The 19,332-nt window shown below is 41.5% G+C and overlaps 1 protein-coding gene across 1 annotated transcript in view; it reads right to left on the bottom strand.

The window, feature by feature from the left end:
- The window catches only part of LOC117543283 (alkylglycerol monooxygenase-like), a 56,704-nt gene that overhangs the window by 12,029 nt on the left and 25,343 nt on the right, over positions 1-19,332 (bottom strand). The window contains exons 2-3 of the mRNA XM_034211456.1: positions 10,179-10,309; positions 9,834-9,985 (exon numbers count right to left, since the gene is read on the bottom strand). Of these exons, the coding sequence (XP_034067347.1) occupies positions 9,834-9,985; positions 10,179-10,309 (283 nt within the window). The remainder of the gene's footprint in view (positions 1-9,833; positions 9,986-10,178; positions 10,310-19,332) is intronic.

The raw sequence follows: 19,332 nt of genomic DNA, 5'->3' as shown, positions 1-19,332 counted from the left end.
TTATTAAATGAGGTTTAAGTTTTATGAAGCAGCCTTGATGTGTGATTAAGGGATCAATTATCAAGCAATTAAACTTCTAGCATTACGCACTGTGTGTGAGCCCAAATACACATTTAACACTATTTTTAGCTTGATGACGATGCACATCTTTTATTTATCTAAAAAGTTGTATGTGTCTTAGATAGGACCGTAAACAAATATTTTCTTTTAGACAACAACAGGACAGTTTGACCCTGCCAGGGACAGAACCTGCAGCGTCTGTAGTATAATGCTGATTACTGATTAGGAGTGGTTAAGTGTGTTGGTTTGAGCGGAGGCTGTGGTGTCACTACGGTGTCTCAGTAAATGTCTACCATGTGTTTCCAGTTCTTTGCTCCAATAATTTCATCACACCGACATCTTGAGAAATGTGATTATTCGCTTCTAGTGGACAGTAAAGAACAGAAGATAGCAATATGCAATATAGCAAAACAGCAATGTATTGTTTTACAAGGGGTTATGAGGAAAAATATGTCATGGCCAACTGAAACGAGGATATACAATATGTCAAATAACCACCTTTAAACTGTGGCCACTGCAGCATTATCAGTTTCTCTGGTTTTATTATTTATTTATTTTTATTCTATAATTTACTGACAACATTTCTCTTTGTTGGAATTCAACAGACACTGGAATAGAATGGCTGCCATACATATAACAACTGAGTAGTCTCCTAATTTTCTCCAGAGCTGTAGGCTCATTTCTTTTTGCCAACTTAAGCCTCTCCTTTATGTAGCTTTATATTTACTGTGCAGACATGAGGGTTGTCTTAATGTTATCGTCTAACATCTAAGTCCATGGCTGACAAGGTAAAAAAAAGATTTCTTAAAATGTCAACTAGTCCTTTAACCTATCTGAGAATGCCAAAACCATCACATTTGAATTTGTGAGGTTTTTACATTGTAAAAGTGTTAAAGCTCGTAAAACTCTTCCTCTCTCGCTTTTTAATATACTTGTGAATGGTAGCAAGGCAGTCGAAAAAACACTGGTCTGCTGCACCTGAACAAACACAGAACTGAAGGTATTGAAGGTGTGCAGTGTGAGCGGAGTAGCACCACAATCTGTCCGGACACATTCCCAATCACTGCAACTAGGAGGACTTCCTCAAGTGTTTGGGGAAACCCAGAGGAGCTCCCAAGCAATCTCCACACCTTGCTTATTTAACAGGGTTATTGCTGGGTTTCAGAAGGTGTGAGAGAATAAATGTCACAAGGAATGTTTTTGGAAGCGTCACATACAGTGTTAAATTGTGTTTTTTTGTATTAAGTCTAAGGAAAAGGGCTGGACTTTATTTCAAACTTTATTTGCCCTCTCAACGCAATAGTTTGCAGACAAGGCAAGGGTGTGAGATGAGAGAGGAAACACACCAATAAATCTGACGGCATCTACAGCAGTCAAGCTCTAAAATTATGATGCTTCTTCCGCTCTGAACCATGGGGGATTCAGAGAAGAACTGTCCTGCTAAAAGACATATTGAGAGGATAATCCAGTCTTTGTTTAATTCCAGCAGTTTTCTTTTTTTCTTCACAATGGAATCGTGCTTGGCAGGGCCTAGGACTAAGGGCAGCTAAGATTGATGCTTCTTGTCATTGATAGGAAGTAGGAATCGCTAGGCTTCACTGCAAGCCCATGTCCTCATCTCGGACTCTGCGGGACGCTGCATAGTTTGGCAGGGCCTATTCAGGAGGGAAACCCTGTTAATGGTGAGAACCAATGCCACAGAGCTCGCTTTCCCAGCACAGAAACGCTGAGGACGGCACTTCCATGAGGCCGCCAGCATGCCTTAACTCACGTTTTCTCAGGAATAACATGCATGAGACGCGCTAATGATAGACAGTTTTGACACTTTGTATGAGTCTTGGCAGGTAAAATTACAGCATTGGTTGATTATTCAAAATGTTTACCAGACAAGTACCTTAAAGGTGGGGTAGGTAATTCCCTTCAGAAACACTTTTTGTTATATTCCATGGAATGCTCTTAACATCCCGATAGCAACGAATAAATTAAATGCTTTGACAATAAATATAATATACAAATATTTCTTCTGTGGAAGCCGTGGCGCTGTAAAAAGCAAGTCCAATTATCTGCCTCGGCCCGGCAGATCATTGGATGGCCTACCTGCCTGTCAGCCTTCCACCTCGTGCACAAACTTGTCTCGTGCCCTCATTGGTCATGTGCGCGTTTGTGTGTGTTGGAGGAGGGGCTCTGTAAGGAAGTCTGAAGGAAGGGGCAGATTTTTTTCGGTTGTGTACTTTCAAATGCTAGTTTACTCGAGCTGGTTTCTCCATTCTTACCTACCCTAACTTTAAAAGTGGCTGTGTGAATGACGACTAATAACGTACCTTTGTTCAGATGGCCTCCTTCAATATGAGCCCACCTGCAACTAAAATACTGTAAGCCTTGCTATTCTGGTATTCAAAACCAGGAATCACCATACTGTGAGACGAGGTCTGGCAGTAGGGTGATGTAATTCTACGATTTCCGATCATAATGACCTGGTCAATACTGTTGAATTATATCATGACACATAATCAAGGCCTATAAGTCATCATCAGTCATGTTACATGGCTGAGTTAGACTTTAACAGAGTGTGTTTATGTTCAAATCAACCCTGTCAGGAGCAATGCTTACATAACCGAGTCGTATAAACGCCAGAATGGCAAAGTCCTATTGAGCTCCATGACTTAGCTCCAGTGGAGTCCTGCAGTAAGTGCCGATAATGATCAATCGGTATCTCGATATGCTGCCACAAAAGGAAAGTATGACTAGTCAAAAAGAAAAATAATCATCAGAGAATGAAGTCCCAATCGACTCTATTTAAACCAACAAAACCCTGTGAAACGCTTATAACAGGTCAATCAATCAGCTGCCATATCATCACCCCTCAGCGACAAATTCCTGGCACTAACACACGGTGTCCTTCATGTGCAGGTCCTCTGAGTGGTGGGCCGACGTGTCAATCACACGGGTAATGGCCTGTGAACAGCCCTCTAGTGTTTGGATTGGCGGGTTCTTGGATGGGGTGCCAACACAAACAGCGAGTTCTGGACTCGGTGGGACAGTCAGCCAACTCCCCTCCGCTGCTCCATACTTCATGCCTGTGCCACGCAGCTCAGTCACACACACTAAACTAAACACACTAACCCAGGTCAGGCCCACTTACAGCTCTCACAAACAGGCTTTAAAAAACGTATAGAAAGTGAAGGGTGACATAAAGTGGCTTTTCTGTTATATTTAATATAATCAACACTGTATCACTTACAATTCTATTAATGCTCACTTACTGAAATCCCGTATATAAAACTGTTTTATACTTTGCTGCTGCTCTCTGTTGTTAACATAAAGGAGATGATAGATTTTATATTTGATGCTGTAAAAACCCAGGGTTTATGGGAGATTTATAATACCTAGATAAAAAGAAATCAACTCCCATTTTGTACGTGTGTTTGTCAATGAATTATAAAATGAATATTTCGACATATTTATGACGAATATAAAAAGGGCAATCGTTTTTATCCTAATAACTGAATAATAATTGTTTTTCCATTTTGATCAGAATTTCCATCCAAATTAAATTCAAATACAGGAAACTAAATAAAGAAGAGTTCTGCATTTTAGTTTTTCATGTGTTTCTTTGGGGCGACAAGATGAGACTTGGCCGAGTTAGCTTGATGAAAAGGTTGTGACCGTACTCTGAAACTACAAGCAATCCACATGTGAGGCATTAGCACTCATCTTCATGTATCATTCACACTTCAGTCAGTGCAGGTTTGTCCTCAGCACTGCTTGCTGGTCACCTGTTGATAGAGGGAAGTCTGTAGGGAAGGAAGCACACAAGGGCAGCAGACATCCTAACGATGGCCTCCGCTGAGCTCAGCGACCCTCTCAACGATCATAACACACTCTTCTTTTCTACACTTTGTTAAAATGCCGCGCACACAGGCCCTGTGGACATTATCTCTTTGTGATGACTAGGTTCAATCAGAGCATTTCTCTCTCTCCCTCTCAGTAGACGTTCTCTCTCTCTTCATTCGCGCACACAGCAGACAGAGAGTTGTGAGCGCAGTGACCTATAGATCACTGTTGATGTTATCCCTGCCTCCCATGAGACCTTTCACTTGGTCTCTGCTGCTGCCGTGAGCGAGACCCCCACATCCTGACCACACTGTACAGACAGACCTAGCAAAGCAAGTGGGGGCCCATATTCTTCTGTAGGCCCTGCAACCTGCACCGGGCCAGGAACTCGCCGTCATGGTGAAGATTTATGGAGACCTGAGCGCCCGGGGAGGGTGCAGGTTAACCCCCCCAGCCCCCGACCACCTCCGCCCTGCCACACAGCCCAGAGGAGCTCCTCTTTAAACAATAACATCCACATCGTTTGAGTCCCGACGGAGGAGCAGAGGAGATATGCTGAGCACATCTGTTTCTCTTGACAACTGCTGCTGAGGGGAGTGGGGGCGGGGGGGTGCGGACACACCCGCAGACAGGGAGAAGAGGATGTAGTGAGGTGCTAGGAGAGGAAATGTTGATAAGGGCTGCTCGGCAGGGACCTGAGGGTAGAAACTGTTCAATACTGTACATATTGTCTGCTAACATTTTTGAAGTGATGTGTTTTACAAAAAAGAAACTATCACATCTTTTGTGATATAATAGAGAAAAATATACACAAAAAAAACTCAGGAGAAAAATTGACCACGACTGGAACGTGAATGGGTCAACATTGTGTTGTATTTATAAAGTGTTAGTATTTTACAACATAACATTATACATCCTATAAAGAGATACTATTCTGAGAGAAGGGATGAAGAGATGAGGATGTGTTGCTCATTTCCCTAATGACTTAAATGCAATATGCAAAACTCGTACCTCTAAATGTAATAGTCTGGCTGCCACCTCCTGCATTTCCATTTCAAGACTGGACATATTAGAATCACAGGTAACACAGTAAACCATAAAGATTTGCGACAACACAGGATAAAACCTTAAGAGGAAATTAACTAAAATGGCAGGTGAGTAATGACCAGAAAGATTCAGTAAGACAAAACACACAGAAAATAATGTTCAGCAGAGACAGATTGGAGAAACCCGCTTTGTTGCTTAAGGCAATTTTCTTACATCACCTGACAAAACAATTTGCTTTGAAAAGGCACTTTTAGAAAATAAGTCTGTGCAATAACAACAATCTTACAAGCTGATTGCACTTCACACAATCTGTTTCAATCTGTCAAATGGTGCTATTAATCTGTCGCGGCACTGCGATTTAGGAAAGAAAGAAACAGATTTAAACGGAGACATGTCATCATCCATCAGCACTGCTCCCGTGTGTCGAACGAAAAAAAATGTGGTTCTTGTGCTGGCACCATGCTCAGAGGAAAAGAGGACAATCCTGAAGCCTGTCACTGGCAAATATGTTATTTGTTTCTAGCAGTAGCATAATGCTAACTTGCAGTGTACCTTTTATGTTGTATTGTACTATTTGTAAATGGATGTAGCAGCAATCACATTTTGATCTTTCATTTTGACACAGCCTTTATTCTCTTAATTGATGTATGTGTCACTGTTTTGATTGACAACCACAGATTTCTCCATGTTTCTCTCAGGACTGTCAACATTCATCTGGGATTACATTTATTGGTATTACAAAATAAATTGAACCAAAAACAAATTATTCAACAATCCTAGATTTCCTGTCAATTATACCCCCCCTTCTCTCCATAACCAACAGCTTCACACTGAAAATGAATCCATCACTCACTACCCAACAGGAAATCCATCATATTAGGAAGCAATGATAACAGTCCACAGGGACTTTTAGGTGATTATCGGATGTTTCTGGGCTACAGAGCAGCAGCAGCAGCCAGTGTGGTGAGACGACTGTCGCGCAACTCCATTACCTCACGTATAATCAAGAGTACAGACAGCTGACTGGCTGATTAATGGCCTCAACTTAGCTGACATGCCTGCATATAGATGCCGCCCGAGAGCAGAGCTGCTATTAGTGGCGCTTGCGATATGAGGTTAGAATAAACAGAATCAACAGGGCTGTCAACAATATGGCCGCATCCGAACAGTCAGCCTCCTGCTCACCCAAAAGCATCTGGTTTCAGGACGGTCAGGAATAGAAACGTTTTAAATATATAGTCTGTCTGACAGCGAAAGCAGCAGACAATGTGGGTGAACTTGGAATTTATTTTCAATTCTTATAGTTCACCAGGTTATTAAACCAATGTCTATAATAAATGGTTAAATACTTAGCAAGGAGCATGTTATTTCAGGGGTAAGAGATATACAGTACCAGCAATCTGTCACCAACTGAAAGCCTCTTCTCTTCTCAAACACAATATCAAACCACATTTTTTTTAAACAGCAAGAACAGATATAACCATGACTCACTAAAGCTGCAGTATATCGATTCTTGGACATGCAGCAGTGATAAGAGTTTAAGTAAATATAGATATCAAAAGTTTAGATAAACGAGCACTTCATTTGAGTCTGTGTGCACAAAGTTCATTCAAAAGTTTGATCTTCCACATTTACCTCTTGAACCACAACTGGTCTTTGGCTACGCAGATCAGATCTAATGCCAAACAAAGGCCACAAATATGGTCTAGCCACAAGCCACAATACATCTGTCATTGCAGAATCCTGAACTTCATCCAAAGGCCTGCAGACAGGGGCAGCTCACTTACTTCAAATCTGTTGTTATCACAAAGATCACAGCGTCTGGCAAAACCAAGCGGTAACGTCTCCTGAGTAAAGATGGCATCAGCACAGGCCGATGGCCTTTCAAAGCTCTTTCCACTTAATTCGTTTTTAGCTGCCCTTTCATGTGGAAGTCATGTGAGGGAAAATATGAGAAAAGGGGCCATAAAACTGGTCACACTGAAAATGATATTCTTCACTGAGGCTAATAAGGGCTCTTACAGTACTTCCCAGCAGAGGATGTCATATTTCCCTCGTTTGTCTTATTATGAAAGATTAAGATGATATCTCATATGTCTTGACACAATTGGATTAGAGATGCAGGGTTCTTGATGTTTTGAGGCAAAAATCAACTACGAATATGAGTACTATAAATAAGACTTCTAAAGAAGCGTTACATGACAGTTTGACACTCGTTAAATTGCTGAAAAATACGTTATAGCTGCATCCTACATCTGTCTCATTCCTCGGTGCATTATTATAGGAAACATATATTCCACACACTGAAAGGCTTTGGTTGAATCTTGTTCTAGGAAAAGATGGAGGTCGGAGGTTAACCGAGATGACCTCGGCTGACCAGAGTGACGAGTGAGGACCGTGCGGAGCCTGCGCTGCGGTCAGGGACAACCGCTTCACTTTGGTAACGAGGGGAAAAGCTTATATCCTGAGTGAGCACTTCTGAGGAAATGAAAGCAAGTGGAAAAAATATTGAGACGTCTAAATGATTCTGCAGTTAAAAATAAATAAAAAATCCGACCAAATAAACCAAGCAGATATGTGATACAGTGAACGTCATTCCTCTGCACCGTGAGGCAATGAGGGCAACAGCGGGAACACACACTTCATTCAGTCACACATTACAGCTGCAATTCTAAAAATAAGGTTGGAACATCCATATGTGCTGCTCAGCCTGGTTTCATAGATCAACAAACCATGGGTTGTATGCATGATGAATTAGGCTCGAACACAGAGGGTTAAATAACAAAAACTGCTCAGCCACAGCAACATGCCAACATTTTACACAAAATGATAATGCCCCAAAACTGTGTATCTGTACAGGATAGGGCTGCTCGATTATGGCAAAAATCATAATCACGATTATTTTTGGTCAATAATTGATATCACAATTATTAAATACGATTATTCATTGACTTTTAAAACGTCCATATATTGAACTTTAAAACAAATACAAATAATAATTTGATCATCAACAAATATTTTGGAGCATACTTCCACAAGCTACTAAACATATATAAATATGATAAATAAAAATAAATCAATTAGACTAAAATAAATTAGATCAAATATGTTGCAGTGCACTGTCACAACCTAGCAAAGCAAAATAATCGTTTCTTTCGATTATGTTGTTTTCGTAATTGTGGCAGGCCAAAATCGTAATTGCGATTAAAAAACGATTAATTGCACAACCCAAGTACAGGACAAGTCTTATGTAGTAGAGTGCTGCACATTGGAATCATGTTTTGATGTACAAATGAATATATTAATATGAATGTGCACAAATGTCATTAAGAGGATGAAAAGAACGGGACAGGCAGTCTCTGCTTTCAATTTAACAAGAGCTCTAAGCATTTTGTTGAATAATCGATCATCTCAGTTTACTTTCAGTTTCAGGCAGACTTTGGATTACATTATTTGGGTTTCAGGGGCGAACAGATACAAGTATTGATTTTGCATGCCAATGCATCAGTATGCAGCAGTGGCAAACTACTATCACTACTAGACCTTTTGTAGACACACACACCCCCCGCCAAAAATCTTACTAAGGTTTTCACACAATTTACACAACATTTTAAGAGTTCATATTAAAAAGTTCCATTATAATGTCACAGATACAGTACACTTTGATTTATTTACTCTTCACAAAAGCAAGGGCATTTTCACTAATCTAATGCTGCAAAATGTTCTTAAATCCAAGGACAATGTTCACAGTCACGGTCACCTCAAAATCATGTCGGTCAGTTCTTGGTGAGTCGGTTAAAAAAAAAACGTATGTTTAACCAGATTTTCGACTTTCAGCCAAAACTATGTGGACTAGACAGCGGGCAGCTTGATGTGCCACTGACACAAATAAACATCTAGTGCAGGCCACAGATAAATAACTTTCTTCCGGTGTGCTTTGTGGCAGCTGAGCATCTGGCACGTGCATCAGTTGAGCCAACACACAAAGGAAGAGTCATTTTTAAAAACATGTTGAGCCACTACTGTACAAAACTGTATCCGCTCTATATTTTATAACTGGTGTTATAGTGATGCTGCAGGACATCACTGCTTTAGAGTTGTGACTGTATGCAGCTTGTTGCTGTGAGAGCTCCGGGTTAAGACCACATCTCTCTGGAGGCCACGGTCTCTCACATCTGCACAGCTCCAAAGCAGCTGCATGTAACTCAAAAATAATTGCTTCCTCCACAATGTCCAGGACAGCATGATGTGTGTGCTCCTCCCTACAGGGATGGTAACTAATCAACATATTACAACCATTTATCATCAGCTGGCTTTGTAGTTTTGTGTTAGTATTATCTGAGGCACACGTGATAGATGAGTCTGTTGGTATGATTCTGGTAGGTAGTGGAGTTATACTGGCAAAGTAAATGTACAATTCAATATGCTTATCACTGAAAACACAACACCATTATTTTTAGAATTTCAAATATGTAAAACTTACAAAATGCATCTTTATATCATGTATGAGATGCCTACTGAATTTAGCCATATTTAAAAGAAAATATAAGTTCAAAACAAACTAACGATTTGTATTATCAGTGGAGAAGAGGATTACACTGCAGGCATATTTGTCAAGTTTTGACTGACGTTCAAATCGATTCCAACAGAAAATGTGGTCACAATTTAAAACCACCATGAATCCAAGCGGACCACATACACTGTGCTTTGCGATGAAGCAAAACTTAAAAATATGTCACATCTTCCTTTTAAGCCAACAGAGGTAAAAGTTTCTGTGTAATACCATAGTATAATACACATTAAACATTTTAATAAACTACACTTTTAAGCCGTGATTAACTAAAGCCTTAGTTGTGAGCTGTGAACGTCAGTGTGAATGTTGGTGCTGGTACCGTGAGCGAGGCGGTGCACCCAGTAGTAGCAGAAGTCCACGCCAAGAAAGGCGATCCACCAGGTCCAGGCCGAGTCCCAGGGCAGCTCCAACAGGCGGTACCGGTCCCACACGAACATGTAAGCAGTCAGCTCACAGCCTCTCATGAACAACCTGAGGGAGTCAGTACACAGAGAACATGTTCAGTTCAGTTCATTTGTGCATCTTGACACACTTTTACTATCTACAGTACCATATTGATACAAATGAGTTAACAAAAAAGTATTTTTTTCTGGTATGACATGCAGCTCCACTATCTGATTATAAAGTATAGTACGGCCCAACTATGAGCAGCTCAAACACTCACAGTGGGATTCTGGAGATCATTCCAGCAGATACAGAGGTGAGTCCATCACTGAGGGTGACCACTGGGGCTCCTGTCTTCAGAAAACCCACCACCAGCTCCAGCACCATCAGCCCTACAAAGAAAGGAGTAGCCTACACACACACACACACACACACACACACACACACACACACACACACACACACACACACCACACACACACACACACACACACACACACACCACACACACACACCACACACACACACACACACACACACACACACACACACAACACACACACACACACACACACACACACACACACACACACAACACACACACACACACACACACACCACACACACACACACACACACACACACACACACACACAACACACACACACACACACACACACACACACACACACACACACACACACACCACACACACAACACACACACACACACACACACACACACACACACACACACACACACACACACACACACACACACACACACATCACACACACACACACACACACACACACACACAGATAATCAAGATTCAGCACTGTTACAAACTGTGAAAACAAGACAGTTTCAAGCTGTGTCTCAGCTTGAATATTTGTCTTGGAAGAAGAGTTTAAATCTTGCAGGACTTTCATGTCTTGTGATCCATGTTTATTTCCCTTCACCAGTCTGGAGAAAATGGTCTTAAGCCACAATGTATTGGCAGATTGGAGACCACAAACATTTGTCTGAGCAGAGCTGCACTGGCGGAAAAAAGGATCTCATTGTTTGCTTTAAAGATCAGGGCTAGAAAAAACACACCATGAAACTTAATTGTCTTATAAATACAGCAAAGTCCTCTAGATCAGTGGTTCTCAACTGGTGGGTCGCGACCCAAAAGTGGGTCGCGGACCCGTTTCGAGTGGGTCGCGGATGTGTGAGTGAAGAAAAAAAAATTGGAATTTCTTTTTTTTGGGGAAAAAAGTCAAACTTTTATTTTGAAGGCCCAATTTTCTAACGCTTTGCATGCAGTAGGCGTTGGACTGTAGGCCCGTCCACACAGCGGCGTGCGTTGACGCTTGCCGGCGGGCGTGTCTGACACTCGACCAACAACCAATCACATGAATCTCCCGCCCCTGACACACAAGCAGTGGTTTGATTGGCTAGAGCTTGTACTGGCATATGATTCGATTGGCTGACGCTTCTGCCGAGGCGTCAAAAGTTGAACATTGCTCAACTTTTGCCGCGAGCCACGCCAGCAACCTCCGCGTCGCTTCCCACGATGCAGTTCGGCGTGACCCCATTCAAAGTGAATGGGCAGAAGCGTTGGAAGCTTCAACGCACGCCGCTGTGTGGACGGGCCGTAAGTACCGGGGACCATAAACGGTTTTGAAAACTTCTGTGACATAGTGATCATCTTCTCAATAAAATATCTTTGCTGATGTTTTTTCGAGTCTTGTGGCCAATCAGAATCAAGATTGTTGCCGGAAGTCCCCACGGAGAATAACTTTGCGGTAGAACTATTCTTTATACATCCATAGGTACAACTTCAGATACAAATGAACACATTGAAATATGACCCCCGGTTTGATGATTGACAGGTCACAGAACAATGGGAGCCACACAGACTATCTCCTCTTTACTCTTCTCGCAGCAAGATGTCAGAACAAAGTAAAAAACAAACAATGGCATAAAATATTATTAATATGTCGGGTAATAATAGATTTATTTATTTTCTTCTCAGAGTGTACCAGAATGCATAGTTTATGTTAGTATTTCTAAAAATCTCCTGGGGGAGAATCCCCCCAGACCCCCCTGCTGGGGTTGGGTTTTCAGCATGTGTGCCTTTTTATATAGTTCAGCTTTGATTCCATCATCTCATTAAACCTTTTTTAAAAGCATACTTTAGTTATGTGAAGGGATATAAGGGATATATGCACTGTACTTCACTTTAGTTAATATTGTATGCTGAAAAGTGTATATATTACAGCACAATTTTTTGTTGAATAGATTTCAGTGCTTCAAAATGTTGGGTCGCGATGTATTGACCAAGTAAAAAGTGGGTCCCGAGGCCTGACCAGTTGAGAACCACTGCTGATAGTGGTAAGATAGTTAGCATGTTAGCTTAAAGAGCCTGTGACAGCCTCCCAACAACTGGTGTGCAATGAAATATTGGGCTACTAGTCATCTTGAACCGTCAGTTTAAAAAAGAAGGTGCGATACCATTCCGATAAATATCAATAATTTCGAACATCGCGGGGAAATTCCTTCGACTCATTTTGAAGTTTTGGGGGAAGCCGGAAGTGACGTCAATGCGGGAACGCTTCACTGTGCGGCGAGAGCATGGATGTATGGGCGAGAGAGCCAAACACGGACAAAGTGTGTTGTCAAGCGTAGAAATGGTGAATTACTGAGTTTAGGCACGTTAATAACGTTTTAATGAATTTGACTACAGACTACAGCTCCCTACGGTGGCCCTGAAGTGCAAGACACCACAGCATTTTACAAAACACAACAGCATTTCAGAAAACACTACAGCATTTCACAAAACGCCGCAGCATTTCACAAAACACAACAGCATTTCACAAAACACAACAGCATTTCACAAAACACTACAGCATTTCACAAAACGCCACAGCATTTCACAAAACACAACAGCATTTCACAAAACACTACAGCATTTCACAAAACGCCACAGCATTTCACAAAACACTACAGCATTTCATAAAACACAACAGCATTTCACAAAACTCTACAGCATTTCACAAAACACAACAGCATTTCACAAAACTCTACAGCATTTCACAAAACACAACAGCATTTCAGAAAACGCCACAGCATTTCCCAAAACACCACAGCAATTCACAAAACACAACAGCATTTCACAAAACTCTACAGCATTTCACAAAACACAACAGCATTTCCCAAAACACCACAGCATTTCAGAAAACGCCACAGCATTTCCCAAAACACTACAGCATTTCACAAAGCACTACAGCATTTCACAAAACACATCACCATTTCACAAAACACTACAGCATTTCACAAAACGCCGCATTTCACATTGGACGGAAAGGGTATTCCTTTAGGGAGAACACTTCTTGTTTATGATTGGACAGAGCCAGCCAGAGAAGCACTGCTGTGATTGGTTGTTTTTGCTGCCAGTCAAGAAATGACGCTTTGTGATTGGTCAACGCCCGACAGCGCAATATGTCCCAACCGGTCCCGTCCCAACACATCAGCCGTTAGCACACACTCAGAGCTCACAGCTCCTCATATCTGTTCAGAAACTGGACAAAAGTTAAACATGTACACAGACTGTCTGTGTCATGGCGAATACAGTCGCTGCTTTATTTATGTCTGTATGACGTTGTTGTGAGTGTGGACGGAGCAGCTACAGGTTAGTTTAGCCTGATGGATCCGATTCCATTCAGAAAACACGCATTTTAAAAGCTTTTCGCCTGCCGTCTTGTCTGCAAACTTGTCAAAGCGTTAATTCATGGTTTTTACTAACCGTTATCAGTATGTAGTTGCTTCGGCATCACTTTGAAACATGTATCACCATTAAATCACGGTCAAATATGTTCATTTTGTTGTAGTTGGTATCTCCCATAAATTTACATGGAGATACGCCACGCCCCCTCTCCAGCGCGTCTTGTTTGAATGACAGGAGCAAACACAGCTGACAGCCGCGTGAAACTCGAGTGATTAGAGCGATGCGAATATTGAGTAGTCTACCATAGTATTTACATGGAGATAAGCCCCTTAAAAACCATGAATTAATAAAGCATTCATTCTGTGTTTACTCCTGTTATTCAAACAAGACGCTGGAGAGGGGGCGGGGCGTATCTCCATGTAAATCCTATCGGAATCGGATCCATCAGGCTAAACTAACCTGTAGCTGCTCCGTCCACACTCACAACAACGTCATATAGACACAAATAAAGCAGCGACTGTATTCACCATGACATAGACAGTCTGTGTTTTTATATGTTGAACTTTTGTCCAGTTTCTGAACAGATATGAGGAGCTGTGAGCTCTGAGTGTGTGCTAACAGCTAACAGCTGATGTGTTGGGCCAATCACGAAGCGTCATTTCTTGACTGGCAGCAAAAACAACCAATCACAGCAGTGCTTCTCTGGCTGGCTCTGTCCAATCACAAACAAGAAGTGTTCTCCCTAAGGAATACCCTTTCCGTCCAATGTGAAATGCTGTGGTGTTTGTGAAATGCTGTGGTGTTTTGTGAAATGCTGCTGTGTTTTGTGAAATGCTGTGGTGTTTTGTGAAATGCTGCGGCGTTTTGTGAAATGCTGTGGTGTTTTGTGAAATGCTGCGGTGTTTTGTGAAATGCTGTGGTGTTTTCTGAAATGCTGTTGTGTTTTGTGAAATGCTGTTGTGTTTTCTGAAATGCTGTTGTGTTTTCTGAAATGCTGCGGTGTTTTGTGAAATGCTGTTGTGTTTTGTGAAATGCGGTTGTGTTTTCTGAAATGCTGTTGTGTTTTCTGAAATGCTGTTGTGTTTTGTGAAATGCTGCGGCGTTTGTGAATGCTGTAGTTTGTGAAATGCTGTGGTGTTTCGTGAAATGCTGTGGTGTTTTGTGAAATGCTGTTGTGTTTTGTGAAATGCTGTTGTGTTTTCTGAAATGCTGTTGTGTTTTGTGAAATGCTGCGGTGTTTTGTGAAATGCTGCGGCGTTTTGTGAAATGCTGTGGTGTTTTTCTGAAATGCTGTGGCGTTTTGTGAAATGCTGTTGTGTTTTGTGAAATGCTGTTGTGTTTTGTGAAATGCTGTGGTGTCTTGCACTTCAGGGCCACCGTAATATTCATATTTGTCAGTGCTTCCATGTCAATTCGGCGAACATAAACATAAATGATCGTGGTGAAGATGATTAAATTAGGATTAAAATTGGAGCTGCTGAATTTCCTCCCGTCAGATGTGATATAAAAACAAATCGATTATTTTTGTAGTTGTAAACTCAAGTGGATGAAACTACATTTATTAGTGCTTTCATGTCAATTCGGCAAACATATGATACATTAAATGATCGTGAGGATGATGATTTAAAAATCGTTTGTTTGAGTCTGCATTTCCTGATGAGAAAACAAACCGACGCTTTTTGTAGTTGTACACCAACATGGATTAAACGTGTGGTTTTTTTACCAAAATGTTGGGGAAATTAATGGCACGCAACTTTTTTAATTTTTTAAGTATCCTTCCCCATTGTAAATGTATTTGAATTTTGAAAAGTTTGAAATGGTTAATGCCTATAAAAATGTGTACACGTGTATCAAGAAGTTGCCCTATATAAACAACCTTTTCTCTGTTTGGCCAACTTTAAACATATGCTGCAGCAATATGACATTCAAAGTTTTCTTTGTTTCTTTTCTTTAGCAACTATTTTTGCACATGATGCCACATGATTTTCTTTCATTTTTGATTTAAACAAAAGACTCAATTATTCTTAGCCAAAGTGCGAAAGTATGCATTAGCTCAAGTAACTACTTATGACAGAACAAATGGTAAGCACAAAGCAAACAGTCACTGACAGACCTCTCTTTCTAACTGTGCTAGAAACATGTAATAACCCCGTAATGGGTCTGTCAAACATGGAACAAATTAGTGAGGGACGGGGTTAACAAACAGGTCAAGACTGCGGCTTCAGCAATGTGTCAGACCTGCTGGTGAGCTCTAGCTCGAGGGCACACCTTGACCAAGTGACTGCAGTCGTAACCGGGACACATGGCCCGTTGAGAGCCAGGAATGAAGGGCGTGACGCAGGTGGGAAGGGAGGAAGTGTGTGTGTTTGATGGAAGTGAGAGTGCATGCATGTGTGTGCATATCCACATGTGAATGCTTCCACTTTAACATGCAGGTGTGTGATGTGAGTGTGTGTGCACAAGCAGAGGCGAGAGCACCACGAGGGACCAGCGATCACACGCAACGCTCCCAACATCTGGCAGCAGACTGCAGAGCTGCCGCCAACAAATGGGCTCGCAGCGAGGCACACCTCCTCCAAACCCGCTGAGAGAGAGATTATCATTCTGGACGCCATTCTAAAACCTTCCCTCCTTTTTTTCTCTCCTTTCTAGCAGATAGTTTTACCTCCGCAGCCCCGCGTTCTTGACAGCTTGGGACAAAATTGGTCTGCAGGGCAAATTGATTCTTAAAAAAGCAAGGGCAAGACATACGTGTCTTTCAGGGTTCGTACGGTCATTGAAAACCTGGAAAAGTCATGGAAATTCAAAATGCTAATTCCAGGCACTGGAAAAGTTATGGAAAACAATATTTTTCCCAAAGTTTTGGAAAAGTCATGGAAATGTAACTAAAGTTGCGTCAAATATAATTTACATTTGATCTAATCGCCGAAATAATCTGCGGTCGCGAGCTGTTATGTGCCATCATGACGCGCATAGTGTTATTTTTTAATATATGAAGCGCGAGTCTTCCTGCCTGTCGGCTGAACTCTGCTGCTCCGGGATGAGGGTCAGCTACATTAGCTACGGTGCGTTCGTTAACTGTGCGGAGTCACTGTGGCACAGACTGAGCCGCTGGTGAACAGCTGTTAGAACGGGCCGTTCAGGTGTTCAGAGCAGAGCGGCAGAGCGTGATGTGAACTGAAACGTTTTTCTGTCGCAATATCATTTAAGGAATCGTTGAGCTAGCTAGCTAGCATACATTGTCACTATCTGCTAACGTTAGCTTTAGCCTTCGTTTTCTAATAGTTTTTTTCATAGGCTATAAACGGAGGTGGTATAAGTATAGATATTGTGCTAGAGTAAAAGTAGAAGTACTCAGGTCTTGTACTTGAGTAAAAGTAGAAGTACTCAGATCTTGTACTTGAGTTAAAGTAGAAGTACTCAGATAAGTAAAAGTACTCAGATCTTGTACTCGAGTAGAAGTACTCAGATCTTGTACTTTAGTAGAAGTACTCAGATCTTGTACTTTATTAGAAGTACTCAGATATTGTACTTTAGTAGAAGTGGAAGTACTCAGATCTTGTACTTAATAAAAGTAAAGTACTCAGATATTGTACTTGAGTAAAAGTAGAATCACTCAGATGTTGTACTTGAGTAAGTAGAAGTACTCAGATCTTGTACTTGAGTAAAAGTAGAAGTACTCTGATCTTGTAGTAAACGTAGAAGTACTCAGATCTTGTACTTGAGTAAAAGTAGAAGTACCAGAGTGCAGACCCGGCGCCAGAACAAATCTAAAGGGAGGGCATATGATTTTCATGGGAGGGCACACAAAACCGTCATGTGCTGCGGGCCTGCGGCACAATATATATCAAACAGCAAGGCCAACAGCATTGCGTAAAGACGCACACTTATCGCAAATACATACACGAATAAGGGGCAACATAGAAACCACTTTTGAAACATTGTGTGCGTGGCAGCGCAAACACTGGTAAATCACGAGCAAGGCACACTGGTTAAGGATGGCAGCTTCCTCATCGCTGCACTCGGAAATAAATAGTAGAGACGGAGACGATGAACTGTTTAGCCCGCCTTGGGCATGGTTTATTCTCCTATGCACTGCACTCGGACATGCTGTGGAGTGAATCGAGTCACCTCTGAGAGGGAGTTGGTTGACAGCTAAAAAAGCTATAATATCAACGACAGCTGACACGTAATAAAGGTTCCGTGCCAGCTGATCTGTGCGCACCAAAGTACTCATTTCCTTATTTGTTTCCTCGCGTATCTGTCTCTCTCTCCACAAACTCTCACATGAAATGTGATCTTTTGATGCGGCATGCCTTAGCAGTCCTTTATCAGTCTGTAATGCCTTTGACAGTAAAAGCCGCATCAGATGAAGACGTATTTACTTTAAACTGTCTACAGGGGAAACAAAAGGCTGCGTCTGCTTTTAACGAATCTTCAAGCCGTGGTCTGTTGTTGTACCATGCAGCGGCAAAAGTGCGCTTCTTTCCTGAAAACAATCTCCCTGGATAACGATCCAGTTTCACCTGGTTGGGTTTATTAACCCCAAGATCATCTGGGGCTGTTGGTCTTTGAGCGGTTGCTGGCCCAATAGTACCTGTTGATGTGCTGCAAGGTAGCGTCTGTAGTGGAGGCACCGGCACGAAGGAGAAGGAGGAGGATGCTGGCGGGTGTGGTACAGGGTGTGGCAACGCAGGTGGTGACGGTATGCAGGGTTCGTACGGGTGCTTGAAATCCTTGAAAATGCTTGAAATTTGACGTGGTGTTTTGGGAAAGTGCTTGAATTTTGGGAATGGTGCTTGAAATTGAGATAAAGTGCTTGAAAATGTAAATGCTTTACTTTTACAATAAATTGCTGTCTGACTGAATAGTTCGCTTTTTAGATTAAAAGAAAAGAATTGCTTCGCTTCTACATAAAACAGCTATTGAGGGATAATAATAATTGCAGGGGACAATCATTTCAGAGGAGCGTAACCTATGTTATGTGCGTTACAGTCGCCATCGTGTGGTGTTCAGAGGATGAAGCACTCACGGCATTTCGTGTTATAGTCACGAAATATAATCTATTGATTCGACACAGAGCGATTTTGAAAGCAATGTATTTCTACTGGTAGTATGTTTCGTGCCTAAACCAAATGTGACTTGCTCTATCGAAATCAGTCACATTGACCCGAAGACACATTTTCGTTTGTATTACTGGTCTGGGGGAAGCTCGCGAGTGTGTGTGTGTTTGTGTACCGGGGAAACACTCACAAAAAACACCGGCTGTTGTTATGCCTGCTGTGACGATACATTAGTCCGTTCTCTGCTTGTAATTATGCCGAAGCTTCAAAGTTGTATTTATCATCTGAATTTGCCGAAACAAGTTTAATATTCTGAAAGCCAAGACTTTGTTTATTTGAAAACAGATGAAAACAAACTGTCTTTTATATCAAATTGAAGTATTATACAAGTAAAACTACATTTTGCTTTAATCCCATGTAATTGTAGAATGAACACAGTCTTCCTTTGCAGATGTATAAGTCAGGTGTCTTGAGTAGTCAGCATTACCTACAAATCATTGTACACATTTGTAAATATTATTTTCCACTTGTTACCATTGTGAGGCTATTTTTATGCAGCTCTGCGTGATTTTGTGGCTACAATTCAGACTAATACACTACCAGAGGTGGAATAAGTACTCAGATCTTGTACTTGAGTAAAAGTACAAGTACTCAGATCT

The sequence above is a fragment of the Gymnodraco acuticeps genome, unplaced genomic scaffold (genome assembly GCF_902827175.1).
Source record: "Gymnodraco acuticeps unplaced genomic scaffold, fGymAcu1.1, whole genome shotgun sequence".
In the NCBI taxonomy this organism is placed as follows: domain Eukaryota; kingdom Metazoa; phylum Chordata; class Actinopteri; order Perciformes; family Bathydraconidae; genus Gymnodraco; species Gymnodraco acuticeps.
This window is presented reverse-complemented; position numbering and strand designations above follow the sequence as displayed.